The sequence below is a fragment of the Vipera ursinii genome (genome assembly GCF_947247035.1).
Source record: "Vipera ursinii genome assembly, chromosome: 3".
Lineage (NCBI taxonomy): Eukaryota > Metazoa > Chordata > Lepidosauria > Squamata > Viperidae > Vipera > Vipera ursinii.
Window position 1 is genome coordinate 203,050,911 of NC_139516.1, and position 16,761 is coordinate 203,067,671.

General features: G+C 42.5%; 1 protein-coding gene across 3 annotated transcripts in view; it reads right to left on the bottom strand.

The window, feature by feature from the left end:
* The window catches only part of ADCY8 (adenylate cyclase 8), a 130,929-nt gene that overhangs the window by 17,470 nt on the left and 96,698 nt on the right, over window positions 1-16,761 (bottom strand). For all 3 annotated transcript variants that reach the window (XM_083360038.1, XM_083360037.1, XM_083360039.1), the window contains 4 exons: window positions 6,078-6,178; window positions 4,886-5,087; window positions 3,583-3,672; window positions 1,916-2,088 (listed from right to left, as the gene is read on the bottom strand). In XM_083360038.1, the coding sequence (XP_083216164.1) occupies window positions 1,916-2,088; window positions 3,583-3,672; window positions 4,886-5,087; window positions 6,078-6,178 (566 nt within the window). The remainder of the gene's footprint in view (window positions 1-1,915; window positions 2,089-3,582; window positions 3,673-4,885; window positions 5,088-6,077; window positions 6,179-16,761) is intronic.

Here is a 16,761-nt window from a genome sequence, read left to right on the forward strand (position 1 = left end):
ATAAACTGCCAAAATTACTCAGCCAGGCACTGAGGGAATTCTGGAAGCTGAAGTCCACAAGTCATAAAAGGGCCAGGTTTGAAGACCCCTGGTATAGAGTGCTTGTGGAAAAGATATCAGGAAATGGATGCATTGATTCCCTTTCAGACTCTGTCATTTATTCTCAGAACAACAGAATTGGAAGAGACCTTGAAGGTCTTCTAGTCCAACCCATTGCTCAAGCAGGAGACCGACCCTACATCTTTTCAGACAAATGGCCCTCCACTTTCTTCTTAAAAACCTTCCGTGATGGAGCACCCGCAATTTCTAGAGGCAAGTCGTTCCACTGATCATTTGTACTCACTATCAGGAAATTTCTCCTTAGTTCTAGGTTGGTTCTCTCCTTGGTTTGTTTCCATCCATCTCAGAAATTTCCAGACGCAAGTATTTCTCGCTTCAAAATATTCTATGTGGAATTAAGTCAGACACTTCTTCTTCTTTTATTTTTTTGCATTCATTCCACGAGAATTCCCTGCCCTAGCTGGGGTTCTTGTCCAGGTTTTCCACCTGATGCTAAAAACTCTCTCCATTTCCATGTTCCTGCTGAGTGACAGTCAATGAAAAGCCCCTGACAATGAAAGATTGACACATCAAACCAGCCGTGATATTGCTTTCCTCTTTCAGGGACCATGATAAGGCTTTTCCCTTTCATTTCTGCCCGTCTTTTTCCAGCTGATGAGATATTTCTAGCATCACTGCAGAATTATCTCGTCTAGAGATGAGATGATTCAGGTAAGGCTCCCTATTGGTCGAGGCTATTTTTGTTCCATTGTTCTAAAGAAATAAGAAGGGGCTGCGGAATAATTGCATACTGATTTGCAACACCATCTTAGCACATTTTTTTTGGGGGGGGGGCAGATTATTTCCCTGCATGTAGAAACCTAGCATGCCAGACACCCCCACCCCATCTGGAAGGTAATAGATGCACCTGGGAGGGATTTTGCTCCAGGCGACTGTTGTGAGAATGACTGACAGGCTAGGGGATTGGAAAAATTGTAGCTACTCTGTTTTTGACAGTTACATTTTACTTTGAGGAGCTATTTTATATAAGGAATAGGATCCAGAGCAGAGGAACATCTATTCAGATTTGTTATTTACTTATTAAACATATATGCCACCCATCCCACTATCTAAAGTATCTCTCCGTGGCTAAATTTTTGTTAAGGAGTTCCAGTTCAAAACAGTTCAGCTCTCAAGCTGCAATTTGATGCAGTGTTTAAAGGCGCTGGATTAGAACTAGGAGACTGTGAGTTCTAGTCCCTCCATAGGCAGGAAAGATGGCTGGGTGACTTTGGGCCAATCGTCAGGAGACTGTGAGCTCTAGTCCCTTCTTAGGCATGAAAGCTAGCTCCATGAATTTGGGCCAATCACCGGGAGATTGTGAGTTCTAGTTCCACCTTTCCCACTTGATAAAAAGCATCCACAAAAGAGACCTAAACCAAGATGGATTGACGACATCAGTAAGTATTGCAGGCCCAATTGGTAGTTTGGTATAGGTTGGAAACATGCGGAAGAGGCCTTCATCCTGCAGTGGATAGATGATGATGAAGAAGGAGGAGGAGGAGGAGGAGGAGGAGGAGGAGGAGGAGGAGGTGGAGGTGGAGGATTCAACCTTAGACATGAAAGTCAGTTGGATGATGTGGGTTCAATCACCAGGAGACTGTGGGTTTTAATCCTGCCTTAGGCATGACAGCCACTGCATGACTTTGGGCCAGTCCCTCTCTCTTGGCCCAGCATTCCTCACAGGGTTGTTGTGGGGAAAATAAGAGAAGGAAGGAGTATTAAATACGTTTTCTGCCTTGAGTTTATTTATAAAAATAATATAAAGGCAGGATGAAAATCTACTGAATAAACAAACAGGTAAACAAAGACTTACTCTCCGTTATGATTGATGTCATCGTACTGGAGAAACAGGGAAGCATAAATGGTCTCAGTCAGGAAGCAGTAGATTGCAATCATCATGAGCAGCACGGCCAACTTGAGGACCGAATTGAGACGGAGAAACACGGCACAGGTCACCATAGCCAGGATACCGGTAAAGACGAAATACTTTATAAAGAAAATTGGGAGAAACATCAGCATTCAGCCCAGCAACCTAAACTAACACATTCAGAATCTCATAGGGAATCACATAGCCCTTCAAGTATTGGAAGATGGCTATTATGTCTCTCCTAAGCCTTCTCTTTGTTAAGCTAAACATACTGAGTTCTCTTAGCCATTCATCATACAATCGAACCTCCAGACCAGGGGTCTTCAAATGTGGCAACTTTAAGACTTGTGGACTTCAACTCCCAGAATTCCTCAGCCAGCCAGTATTGTTACAGGGGCCCCAGCTATTCCCGTATGATTATTGGTTTGGTCTAGTGCAGGGCCCTTCAAAGTTGGCAACTTTAAGACTTGTGGACTTCCCAGAATTCTGGGAGTGGAAGTCCACAAGTCTTAAAGTTGCCAGCTTTGAAGAGCCCTGCTCCAGACCCTTTATCAACTTCATTGCTCTTCTCTGCACTCCTTCCAGGGCAGGGGTAGGCAACCTCGGCTCTTTTATGACTCATGGACTTCAATTCCCAGAATTCCTGAGTCAGCATAGCTGACAATTATATTAATCACCAACAATCTCATGTCTAGATTTTCTCTCTTATACAGGAGAAATCCTGCATTTTAAGGTTGGAATATCATGTTCCTACCCCCCTGGCTGTTTTGGACTACATGCCCCATATATCCTGACAATAATAGACCATGTGTAATCCGAAACATCTGGAGAGCCCCAGGATGCAAATGGTTGAGTTAGAGCAGGGGTAGGCAACCTTGGCTCTTTTATGACTCGTGGACTTCAACTCCCAGAATTCCTGAGCCAGCCATGCTGAGGGGAAAGGGAGAGGTTTCCAAGCTGAGTCATGCTGGTTCAGGAATTCTGGGAGTTGAAGTCCACGAGTCATAAAAGAGGCAAGGTTGCCTACCCCTGAGTTAGAGGAATTTTTGAAAGGATCTTTCAAACTCACTTGAAGTGAAGCAACATGGTACAGACAGTCTTTGACTTACAACTGCCACTGAGCCGGGAAAATTGCTGTCGCTAAGTGAGACATTTGTTAAGTGAGTTTCACGGCTTTTCTTGTCACAGTTGTTAAGTGAATCATTGTGGTTGTTAAGCAGTAACATGGTTGTTAAGTGAAACTGGCTTCCCCATTGACTTTGCTAGTCAGGAAGCCGCAATGGCTGTTCACATGGCCCTGGGACACTGCAACCGTCATAAATATGAATCAGTTGCCAAGCATTCGAATTTTGAACACGTGATTATGGGGACGCTGCAACAATGGTAAGTGTGAAGAACGGTCATAAGTTCCCTTTTTTTTCAGTGCCGTAACTTTGAAGGGTCACTAAACGGACTGTTGTAAGACGAAGACTGTCTGTAGTTTCACAGTATCACTGAAAGAAAGTTTTGCTTTGAAGTTTCACATGATCCTAAAGCTTGGTATCATCCATCGTTGCCTAGCTTAATACATTATGTTGTCTTTTCTCCATGCAAAATGATATACTTAGGATTACCTCTGGATACGAACAAATGTCTGTAAAATATACCGAAGAGTTGAAAGTTTGATTCTTAAAAGGAAGTTGTTTGTCCAAGTCACACCAGAGCTGCGGACAAAGAAAAATAAAAAAAGAAGAATAAGAAAAGCAATGGAATTGTTTGGCAGAACTTTTGTTGAGGAAGAAGAATGTTTGATTGGGCAAAGAGAGAAACAACCTAGAACTGAGGAGAAATTTCCTGACAGTGAGAGCAATTAACCAGTGGAACAACCTGCCTCCAGAAGCTGTGAATGCTCCAACACTGGAAGTTTTTAAGAAGAGACTGAACAGCCATTTGTCTGAAATGGTATAGGGTTTCCTGCCTGAGAAGGGGGTTGGACTAGATGACCTCCAAGGCAAACCAGACAGTTCCCACTTTCTTTTATATCTGTGGGAATTTTGTGAGGCCCGCAGGCATCCTTTTCAGGTTTTAGGTATGGTTCTAGGACCGGGATTTTTTCCCCTTATATTATGCTTGATTTCTATTTTAACATTTCAAAAATATATATTAAAAGAGTGTTTTGATTTAAGACATTCTTATGAAATGGGTGGCCATATAAATATGATAGATAAATAGATAATGTAGATAGATAGGTAGATAGATACATAGACAGACAGACAGACAGACATATGATGATAGAGGAAAAATAGATGATAGATAAAGATGATTGATAGATAAATGATAGATAACTGATAGATGATAGATGATGATGGTGGTGGTGATGATGAATAGACATTGGACAAAGACAGCAGTGTTTCATCTGAGGCCCCCTGAAAGATTGAATACTCTGGGGTTTGATTTCTTCCCTCCCTCCTCCCCTCCCCTCCCCTCCCTCCCTCCATCTCTCCCACTTCTTCCTCTCTCCCTCTCTTCTCCCTCTCCTTCCTTCCTTCCTTCCTTCCTTCCTTCCTTCCTTCCTTCCTTCCTTCCTTCCTTCCTTCCTTCCTTCCTTCCTTCCTTCCCCAAGGAGAAAAATATATTTAAATACTTTCGTGCAAAATATCAGAAGCTACTATCCTGGGAAATCAGCTTTTCACAATCTTTCATGTTGCAGATTTTTGGGTTATAGCTCTCATCACAGCCAGCCAGAATGACAGAGTATTATGAAAATACCAGTAGAACAGAATATTTGTAGCTCAGACCTCACAATATAATGATAGGTTTGTAGACCAGCGTATTGGAAAGGCATCGGGGTTTGAGTAAAGTTGCTTCTAATTACTAGTTTATACTTTTTCTGCTCCCTCTTCCATTCAGACAACCTTTCCCTTCTTAAATACTTACAATATTGATGATGGCTCCCAGGAAATTAATCATAATTGAAGCAAAGATGACAACATTTCGGGCAAAGTAGGTCTCATTAATCCAGCAGCAAGTTTTCCGTAGCACCAGGGGTAAACATTTGTAATCCTCTGCAGTGGTTATCAGCACGAGAGCTGAATGTAATATAATTAGAATCGAAAACTGGACAATCATTGGAATCATTCTGGAGAAGGAAGTCAGACACACAGACTTAGAAGATGGAAAAACAGCCTTCTCCTGCATTTATAAGAAGAGTAAAATCTAATGTTTCAGGGCTTCATTAAATCTTCTAATTTCATCTTCTCGGGACAGATCATCCTGGAGAATGTCTACTCATGGAGTCATTAAGACTTTGATGCCAACTTACTGACACTTAATCCATTTTTATTCTTGTGCATGTGCATGCAATATACTTGTAGATGTAGGAGAAGCAGAGCTGGGGGAGGGACTTAAGTGCACAATTAGCTTAGAATCGATATGTTGCCACAAATGGTCAACCCTCTTGATTTCCATTGACCCAAATCTAATGCCAATTTAGTATTGAACTTTAGTTGAGTAGATTCTTGTGTATAGGCTTGAGCAATAAATCTTAACATATGGTCTGATCCTTTACACCTGACTGCAGAGGACCTGTGCAAACATAACCTGTTCTTATATGACAGGATGACTAAAACAGTGCTTCTCTAAGACAAAATGAACTATATGCGCAAAGAGAAACATTACAAGATAAGCATAATACTTCTTTGGAACGAAGATGAACTTTGGGGTGCTAGCCAATAACCCCCACTCCTGATAGCTCTTCTGAAGCTTAATAAAACCACCTTGGTACTGTGGTGTACCTCTAAGTCAGTCCTAACTTCTGATGACCCCATGGACAACTTCATGGAGTCTTCTTAGCCACATCTTCAGATGGGCCACTGAGTTTTCTTTAAGGCGGAGAGACAGTGACTCGACCAAATTCACCCCTCCTGGCTTCATTTCCCAGTTTTTAGCACAGTGCCTTTAACCACTACACCAAGCCGCCCTGATTCCAAGCACTACAATGAGGTGCTCAATGATAACTATCTTTATGCAGGATCCCAGTTTCCCTATGCTACGGAAACTGCCATCCAAATGGAAGTTTTGCCCTGACTCCCATTAATCTCTCTACTGTATTCCAACCCACGGAACCTACCTTGAGGAAGGAAGTAGACTTTGGATGGCGGTGATAAACACCAGGACAATGAATGCACACACCAAGTTTGACTTGAACACCTCGTCCCTCATTTGGGAGTACTGAAATAGAGAACAGTAGACAAAAGGAACCAAGTAAGTGAAGTTTCTAGATCAGCTCTAGAAAGAGAGCGAGGCACGTGTATGAGGCTTCTGGGGAATTATCAAACAGAGCTCAGTAAAGGAAGCATACTCCTGGGATAAGTATTAGTATATTAATAAACGAAAATATTTATAGCTCAGGGTTGGAATCGGGGTGGGGGAATCTTTGGTGCTCTCTGAGCTTGGTTGTTTTCTTGTAGACATTTCATTACCCTACTGGGTAACATCATCAGTGCTAGTAAGAAGTGGGTTTACTCTCAGTCTATATTCTAGTGGCAAACCCCACTCCATACTAGCACTGATAATGTTACCCAGTTGGATAATGAAATGTCTGCAAGAAAACAACCAAGCTTAGGAGCCCACAATCCTCCTCCTCCTCCTCCTCCTCCTCCTCCTCCTCCTCCTCCTCCTCCTCCTCCTCCTCCACCTCCTCCACCCACTCCTCTCTCTTCTAGCACTGATGATGTTAGTTTGGGTAATGAAACATCTGCAAGACAACAATCAAGCTCAGAGAGCAGCAAGGACCCCACCCCCATTCGTTATATTGTTTAACATCCATACAAAGAAATATCCCATCAAAACAAACATGCTTGCAAGACCCATTGAAGAATGGCATGTCCCCAACCTAGGGGATCGGTAATTCCATCTTTGCCTTGAGCTTTGCTAAGCTTGCTTAGTCACCTAGTTAGGTGAACATTTTTTTAAAGGATGGGTGGCCCCATTGAAGTGAGAAGGTGATCTAGAAATAAAGGCAGACAAGGAAAAAGTGCATCTAATGGGAATATCTTTGGGAGCTTGCTTGGATTCTGCAGTCTCATCTTAAACAACAACAACAACAACAATATAGGTAGTCCTCAACGTACGATCACAATTGAGTCCAAAATTTATATTGCTAAGCGAGACAATTGTTAAGTGAGTTTTGCCGCATTTTTATGACTTCTCTTGTCACCGTTGTTAAGTGAATCGCTGCAGTTGTTAAATTAGTAACATGGTTGTTAAGTGAATCTGGCTTCCCCCATTGACTTTGCTTGTCAGAAGGTTGCAAAAGGGGATCACGTGATCCCAGGACGCTGAAACCGTCCTGAATACGAGTCAGTTGCCAAGAATCTGAATTTTGATTACGTGACCATGGGGAGGCTACAACGGTTGTAAGTGTGAAAAATGATCATAAGTCACTTTTTTCAGTGCCGTTGTAACTTTGAATGGTCACTAAGTGAAATGTCGTAAGTCGAGGACTAGCTGTACTCCAGTCTAAACTGACTGGGTGACTATGTGATGAGCCACTATAATAATAACAACAAAAAGCCTTAGAAAATCTGCAAATTGACAACATTTCCATCTGTCAGTTAGAAAAGGCCAGACTGCTTGAATCCACACAATTTACTACCTCAATAACATTATGACAGGCTAGTCCAGGGCTAGGCAACCTTGGCTCTTTTATGACTCGTGGACTTCAACTCTCAGCTGAAGAAGCTTCTTGCAAGAGAAATGTCTTCAAAGGAAAAAAAAACAAACAAGAAAGTCCAATTGCCTCGTGAACAAGCACCTTTGGGAAAGCCATGACCTGGATGACTGAAAATCTCCATAGATATATGACAGCTCAGGTCAGGGGTCTTCAAGCTTGGCCTTTTTATGACTTGTGGACTTCAACTCCCAGAATTCCTCAGCCAGGCACGCTGGCTGAGGAATTCTGGGAGTTGAAGTCCACAAGTCATAAAAGGGCCCAGTTTGAAGACCCCTGGCCTAGGTTGTTGGGAATGAAAGGACAACACTAGCTAAACAACTGGCAGCTGCGATTTCACATTGTTGGCCTCAACCTATGACCGATCCCTTGGCTGACCGTTCAAACTTATGATGGACCCCCACAAAAGGGATTTATGACCCGGTTTTTAAGTTTCCACGTTGAGGCCCACCCCCTTGTACAGTCACACGACTGCATTCTTGCTGCTTGGTAACCGGCTCGCATTCATGGTCACACGACCACAATTTACAGTGGGGTTTTTTTGGCCAAAAAACAGCATTCCCACTTTCATCAAAATTGGGCCCTAGGAAATAATAGATTTGCTTTACGACCCTAGCATTCACTTAACGACCATCACAAAAAGGGACATAAATTTAGGTCAGTCCCAATCGTCACGACTTACAACCGTGATGGGCATACGTCAAGGACTCTCTGTACACAATTACAACAGGAGCCCATTAGATGGTGACTGTTACGCACAGGTCTGTGGTAAATGCGTCTTGAGATATCAGAACCATTTGGGTTTTCAGCTATTGAATCATCCATTGCAGTTATTAAGGGAGGAGTGCCAATTTTTTCAAATTGCTGGATGCTTTCACGCTGTTGAGAAGATATGCAGGACTTAATTGGATATGGAGCACTGATTCACTAGAATAACTACCTATCACCCCCTTCTTGCAATATTCTTCTCTTCATTATTGCCAAGCCCAAAACTGGGAATGGCAAGTGGTGATTCTCCCATGCTTTCTTTTGCTGTTGTTTCACACCTGTAGAAAAAAAAATCTTGCCAGACTGAGGACTCTACTATCTCCATCTACAATAAACTAGGTGAACTATTAGGGAGGAGCTGTCTTCACCCTCTTTCTCTCACACAGAATATCTTGGCTGAGTTGCCTCTTATTTCTCTAGAATGCACCCCTCCCTCGCTCCCTCCCAGAATCCACTTCCTCATTGATTCCATCACATTTGTACTTGTATATATTTCTCTTGGCAAGAGAAGAATGGGACGACAGAGAATAAGGTAGCTGGATGGAGTCACTGAAGCAGTAGGCGTGAGCTTAAGCGGACTCCAGAAGATGGTAGAGGACAGGAAGGCCTGGAGGAACGTTGTCCATGGGGTCGCGATGGGTCGGACACGACTTTGCAACTAACAACAACAACATATTTCTTTTGGTGGGGCCGGGGGGGGTAGATAAGCATAACAGATAAGGGCATTTGTGGGGGCAGGTGGTCAAAAAAGTCTAAATCGTGTCTAAATGACTACAGCCCCATTCCATCCTTTTGATTGACCCACCTTTTTAAATTACATCAGGAAAAGAGGCTGCTTAGACAAACGTTCCCATTTCCTTCCCAAGCCAACGATCTATTTGATTTTGTGTAAGGTGTAAGATTACAAAGTCCCTGATCTGATCCCAGTCAGATAAATATTTCCCACTTTTACCTTAGCTAGGTGCTCAATTCCTGCTAGATCAACCTCAGCATCCTTTACGATCTTGAAGATGCATGGATTTCAATTCCCAGAATTTCACTGTCAGCACGCTGGCTTGGGAATCTGGGAGCTGAAGTCCATACAACTTAAAGCTTAAGTCCACACATCTTAAGAACGGCAGAGGGCTGAAGGGCTATAAAACTTGCCCAAAGATACATATATTGATAGATAATAGATACATAGATATGAGACAAAGACAGATAGATTGATACTTAAATGCATTGATCGATAGAGAGATTGATAGACTGATACATAGATTGACAGATATGTGAGTAGATAGGTGGATAGATAGATAGATAGATAGATAGATAGATAGATAGATAGATAGATAGATAGAGATAGAGATAGATAAAGATAGATAGATAGATAGATAGATAGATAGATAGATAGATAGATAGATAGATAGATAGATAGATGGATGGATGGATGGATGGATGGATGGATGGATGGATGGATGGATGGATAGATAGATAGATAGATAGATAGATAGATAGATAGACAGAGAGATAGATAGATAGATAGACAGACAGAGACATAGAGATGGATAGATAGATAAATAGATAAATAGATAGATAGATAGATAGATAGATAGATAGATAGATAGATAGAGATACCTAGCTTGATAGATGATAGAGATATATAGATTAATATATCTATCATCTTGATAGATATGTACATAGATTGATAAATACATAAACAGGCAGATGACAGAACAGAACAAGGGCAGTTTGTGATATGCACAGGGAGAATGAACTCATCTCCCTATTCAAACCACTTCTCTTCTCTGTTTTTAGCTCTTCCAAAAAAGAGATAAGGGCTAAAGGCCCTGTGGGGGTGGGGGCGGGGGTGGGGAGGGTTAAGATGGGCTGGAGCCACTTCCATACTGTGACGAGTCCGTGCCGGGACAATTACAATGCTATCAAAACTCCCTGTGTCCTGCTTCTGGTGTGCAAATTTTGTTTCGATCTACGAATAAGCCTCCCCTTGAGCTGTTGTGACAGAACCTTCACTAGAAAGAAAGAAAGAAAGAAAGAAAGAAAGAAAGAGAGAGAGAGAGAGAGAGAGAGAAAGAAAGAAAGAAAGAAAGAAAGAAAGAAAGAAAGAAAGAAAGAAAGAAAGAAAGAAAAAGAGAGAGGAAAAAGAAAGAGAAAGAAAGAAAGAAAGAAATTAGAGGAGCTGACATAGCTGTGAAATCATTTGCGGTTCCCTGAAAAGGGGCGAATTCGATGACCATCGAGACGGCTGAGCCTTCTCTGTTTTCAGTACTTCGCAAATTGATGGGGTTTAAGTGGTTTTGTATGCCCTCGGAGAGGGCTGTCATCAAGACAGCCTCGAGTTGCAGGAAGGTGTTTTCCAAAGAGGGTGCTCTAAGTACCTGGAAAATAACAGGCTCTTGGCTAGAAGAGGCAGATGGAAGATCTTGGCAGGATAAATTAGCCGTCCTTTTTGAAAGCTTTAAATTAGGCAGGCATATTATGGGGCAGCGTGGAGCAGAAATCGTTTGAATTAAAACCAGAGGCAGATTTTGAGATAGAGAATATAGTTGGCCTTACCCGTTGTCTGGTGACCGTTTAAAGTTATGACGGGACTGGAAAAAAAGTGACTTATGATCATTTTTACGATGCTATTGCAGCATCCCCAAGGCCACAGGATCAAAATTTAGATGCTTGGCAACTGGGCAGTACTTATGACGGTTTTGCAGCGTCCCGGGATCACGTGATCTCTTTTTGCGACTGTTTGACAAGCAAAGTCAATGGGGGGGGGGAAACCAGATTCACATAACAACCGGGTTACTAACTTAACCACCACAGTGATTCACTTAGCAACTGTGGCAAGAAAGGTCGCAAAGTGGGGCAGTACTCACTTAACAGCGGTCTCGTTTAGCAACAGAAATTTTGGGCTTAATTGTGGTCGTAAGTCAAGGACTCTGTATTGATAAAACTCAAGACCCACGTCTTACAAAAGAATATTGTAGTAACCCTGGGGGTGAGGGGTTATTTTCCTAACTCCTTGATATCTCTACCTGATCAGAGGGAGATTTGGACGTACTGATGTTGTGTTCTTCTTGGGTTGATGTTCATTTCAGGATGGAAAGGTGAAGAAAAGGGTAAGATGTTAATGGGAAGGAAGGCGGAGTGAATTTGACCTAAATCTTCCAACCAAGAGCTGTTTCTGTTCTGTAACTCAAGCTCTTGGCATGTTGATCGTATGTCTTCATGGAATCAAGGGAAGCTTCCCAGAGAAGTTGATTACAGAGTTGGAGGATAAAACATGTCATGAACGGTTGCAGGAATTGGGCATGGCCAGTCTAGAGGAAAAAAAAAGGACTAGGGGGTGAGATGATAGCAGCGTTACAATATTTGAGGGGCTGCCACAAAGAAGAGGAGGAGGGGTCAACCTATTTTCCAAAGCACCAGAAGGCAAGACAAGAAACAATGGATGGAAGCTGATCAAAGAGAGAAGCAACTCTAAAAGTAAGGGGAAATTTCCTAACCGTGAAAACAATTAACCGGTGGAACGGCTTGCCTTCAGAAGTTCTGGGTGCTCCATCACTGGAGGCTTTTAAGAAAAGACTGGACAGCCACTTGTCTGAAATGGTATAGGGTTTCCTGACTGAGGAGACGTTTGGATTAGAAGACCTCCAAGATCCCTTCCAACTCTATTATTTTGTTATTCTGTTAAATCTAAGGAGAGCCAATTATCTTGGAGTACCATCTCGCATTTCACTTAATCAGGTTTATCAGTACTTCCTTGGAACATCTTTTTTTTGACCATGTCTTCTGGGATAGTGCCTTCACCTCAAGTCATGAGTGAGATAGGTTTACTCAGCCTTAGCTATACTTAGCTATACTGAATGGGGAAGAAATGGAGGTAGTGACAGATTTTATTTTCCTGGGCTCCAAGATCACTGCAGATGGGGACTGTAGCCAAGAAATTAAAAGACGCTTGCTCCTCAGGAGGAAAGCCATGGCAAATCTAGACAGCACACTAAAAAGCAGAGACATCACCCTGTCAACAAAAGTGCATACAGTCAAGGCTATGGTCTTCCCAGTTGCAATGTATGGCTGTGAAAGCTGGACCATAAAAAAGGCTGAGCGCCAAAGAATTGAGGCCTTTGAACTATGGTGCTGGAGAAGACTCCTGCGAGTCCCTTGGACTGCAAGGCGATCAAACCGGTCAGTCCTAGAGATCAACCCTGACTGCTCTTTAGAAGGCCAGATCCTGAAGTTGAAACTCAAATCCTTTGGCCACCTAATGAGAAGGAAGGACTCACTGGAGAAGAGCCTAATGCTGGGAAAGGTTGAGGGCAAGAGAAGAAGGGGACGACAGAGAATGAGGTGGCTGGATGGAGTCATTGAAGCAGTAGGCGTGAGCTTAAATGGACTCCAGAAGATGGTAAAGGGCAGGAAGGCCTGGAGGTACGTTGTCTATGGGGTTGCGATCGGTCAGACACGACTTCGCAGCTAACAACAACAAGCTATACTGGTAGTCAATTTAACGTCTCCTCCCTCCTTACATCAAGGTCATCCAAGGGCAACCAGAATGTCAAATCTGTTATGCTTCGGCACCCAGCAGGTGAAGGACAGCCAAGGTATTTAGTGATTGGAGAAGAATAATAGAGGCAGGATAGCAATGAGTACAGTAATAGGAACAGCAAATTTCATGCTGGTCTAGTTTTTAACCCACTCAAGGATGGATGAAGAACATCACTCCATGGGAAAGGTCTTGATTTTTGGAAATACATTGGCTTAGGTCTGATCCTTCCTGGCCATTGACCAAACTAGGAATCAATGGAATCCAACAATGGAATTGGTAAAAAAAGAAATCATCTAAGAAACACCAAGCCAAGTGTTTTCTTCTCAGGAGAAACAGAACTCAATTTTTTTAGGCAAGTTCTAACCTCTTTCTTGAGCTCAACTCATGTCTGGTCACCTAAGGAGGGGCACTCAAAGAACATCTGTCCTTTTTTCCTCTGCCTTAAGAGAGAGGTGGTCAGTGATCATATCTCTCAAGGATACAGACTGCCAACGCTGCTAACATCAGATGTTTTTGCTTTGACAACAGATGGAGATGCAACCATTTTCTTCTTATGTTTTACTTTTAGAGTTAGAGTTAGATGATTCTGGTGGGGGGGAGGAATGGGCATGAGAGTTTAGCTAGACATAACAATACTGAAACTAGTGTGAGAACCAAGGTTATTGAAATAAGAGATGATAAGAATTGGTGGGCTGGAGAACTGGAGGGGAAGCCCGCATTTCCAACTAATTGGAGAATGTTATTTATGACTGTTAATTGGAGGAGGGTATTGTGCTTTGATACTATGTGCTCAGGGGAGGGGAACTTAGTGTTTGGCTTCAACTATGTTAGTGCTAATGCTATGCTACTCAGATGAACATTCTTTAAGGTAAACAATGCTTCAAAGTTCTTTGAAGAGTTTCATCTGTCGGAACCATGACACAGACCCTTAAAAAAATCTGTATCATTGTTAATAAAAAATGTTGTAATTGTGTCGGAAAGTAATATATTCCAATAAAGACCTTTTAATGGAATACTTCTGCTGATCTAAGTGGATTTAAGGTCTCAGAGATTTTAACCACACATCAGATAAAGTCAGTCACCAGGAGTATAATTCATTTGTACAATAGTTAAGTTATTTAAGGGCACTGTTCTATTGTTGTCCACAGAATCAGAAAGAAGAAACCTCCTCACATTTTCATCCTTATTTTTGGTAAAAAGAAAAAAAAAGTAATAGAAAATGGACCACTCAGAGCTGAATGTAATATAATTAGTACTGAAAACTGGACAATCATTGGGATCATTCTGGAGAAGGAAGTCAGACATACATACTTAGAAGATGGAAAAACAGCCTTCTCCTGCATTTATAGGAAGAGTAAAATCTAATGTTTCAGGGCTTCATTAACTCTTCTAATTTCATCTTCTCAGGACAGATCATCCTGGAGAATGTCTACTCAAGTGGTCATTAGGAGTTTGACACCAACTTAATGGCAATCGATCCACTTTTATTCTTGTGCATGTGCATGCAATATACTTGTACGTGTAGGAGAGGAGCAGGCAGAGCTGGGGGTGGAGTTAAGTATGTGATAGGCTTAGAATCCATATGTTGCCACAAATGGTCCAACCCTCTTGAATTCCACTGACTCGAATCTAGTACCAATTTAGTGCCCATTCAGCACTGCATTTCAGCAGCATATTCTTAGGTGCTGAGGGTCACAGAATCACTACTGGGGGGCGGGGGGCGGTACTATGACTCTGAGCTCCAGGTGACTCATTCCATTTTAAAGATATAAGAAGTGTTTCACCCCATAGCTTTGGGCTGCTGGTTTCTTACTATTCATACTCCCTCTATATAATTTATATAGTTATATAAGGGACGCGGTGGCTCAGTGGGTTAGGACGCTGAGCTTGTCAATCAAGGTCGGCAGTTTGGCAGGTCGAATCCCGAGTGCCACGTAACAGAGTGAGCGCCTGTTACTTGTCCCAGCTTCTGCCAACCTAGCAATTCGAAAGCATATAAAAATGCAAGTAGAAAAATAGGGACCACTATGGTGGGAAGGTAACAGTGTTCCATGCGCCTTTGGCATCTGGCTGGCCACATGACCATGCTGGCCACATGACCACGGAGACATCCTCAGACAAGCGCTGGCTCTTTGGCTTTGAAACGGAGAGGAGCACCGGCCCCTAGAGTTGGAAACGACTAGCACACGTGTGCGGGGGAACCTTTACCTTTACCTTTATAAGCTCTATATAACTGTTAACCTCTCTGCTGTTCTCTTATCCATCACTTTGTGGTTAGGTTTACAAAACTTGCTAAACCTCATGGCCTAGTCAACAAAACATGCATCATAGCACAGGCTCTGCCCCACAAAATAAATTACATTACAACTTCATATCTCCTTAGTCTAATCTAGCATGCAATGCACACCCAACCAAAATTTCCTGTTCATTTTATCCTTCGGTGTCTTATTTACAAACCAACCAATTCTTTGTCATTCAAGTTGTCTGAACTCATAAGGAGGGAAATTGTAGAAAAAGGGATGGAAACTTATCGAAGTGAGATCCAAGCTAAAACTAAGAAGAAATTTCTCGACAGTAGGAACAATTAATCGGTGGAATGTGTTGCCTTCAGAAGTTGTGAATGCACTATCACTGGAGGGTTTTAGGACACGATTGGACAACCATTTGTCCAGGATGGTAGGCTGTCCTGCTCGAGCAGGGGGTTGAACTAGAAGACCTCCAAGGTCCCCTCCAACTCTGTTTATTTCTGTTATTTTGAAGCCCAGGGAGAGACCTTGGCTAATTGAAAAGAAGGGAGCTTCAGGGAAGCTCCTCAAATGAGACCAAGAAGTAAAGAAGAAATGTGGAAACCATAAACTTGTACGTGTGATTTTGTAGCCAAATGAAACGACAGAAACTGTAATAAGGGCAAAGGAGAAACAAGAACAACGTAGTATGTCAGATGTTTACATGGTCTCATCTTGGGTACCTTTACTTCCCTGAAGCTCCCTCTTTTTCACTTACCCATGGTCTCTCTTCTGGGCTCCTTATTCTACAATAACAAGTGAGTTGCACCCAATGTTACCACCTTTCCCCCCATAGTTGTTAAGCGAACCACTTCAGTTTTCAAGTGACTCATGTAGTAGTTAAGCAAATCTAGCTTCGCCCGTTGATTGTTGCTTGCCAGAAGATGGCTGAGAAGGTTGAAAATGGCAATCACATGACCCTGGGATGAGGCAACTGTTGTAAATACACGCCAGTTTCCAAGCAGCCAGATTCTGATCACATGACTGTGGGAATGCTGCAACAGTTGTAAGTGCGAGGGCCAGTTGTAAGTCACTTTCTTCAGTGCAGTTGGAATGTCATACAGTCACTAGATGAATGGTTGTAAGTCAAAGATTACCTGTATACCATTTTGGGGGTTCACACCATAGATTAAACTATAAGTAACCAAATATGTTACAATGTTGCATAATAGGTCTATCACCAACTTTATCTCTCTCTTCATTTCTCTCTCTCTGACACTCTCTTACTCTTTCTGTCTCTACCTCCACCTCCACCTCCACCTCTACTTCCATTTCCAACTCCAACTCCACTTCTATCTCCAACTCCACTTCTATCTCCACCTCCACCTCCCATCTCCACCTCCATCTAGCTCTCTAAGTTTAGACTGTTGTGCAAAGGCATCTCTTAAGTTCTTATCTGACCTAGCTAAGCATGTACAACTTTTCCCAGAGCCACATTTAGTCTCTGGATGTCACCTGCAGATGACAAAGGAAGACACTTGTCCCTGGGGAG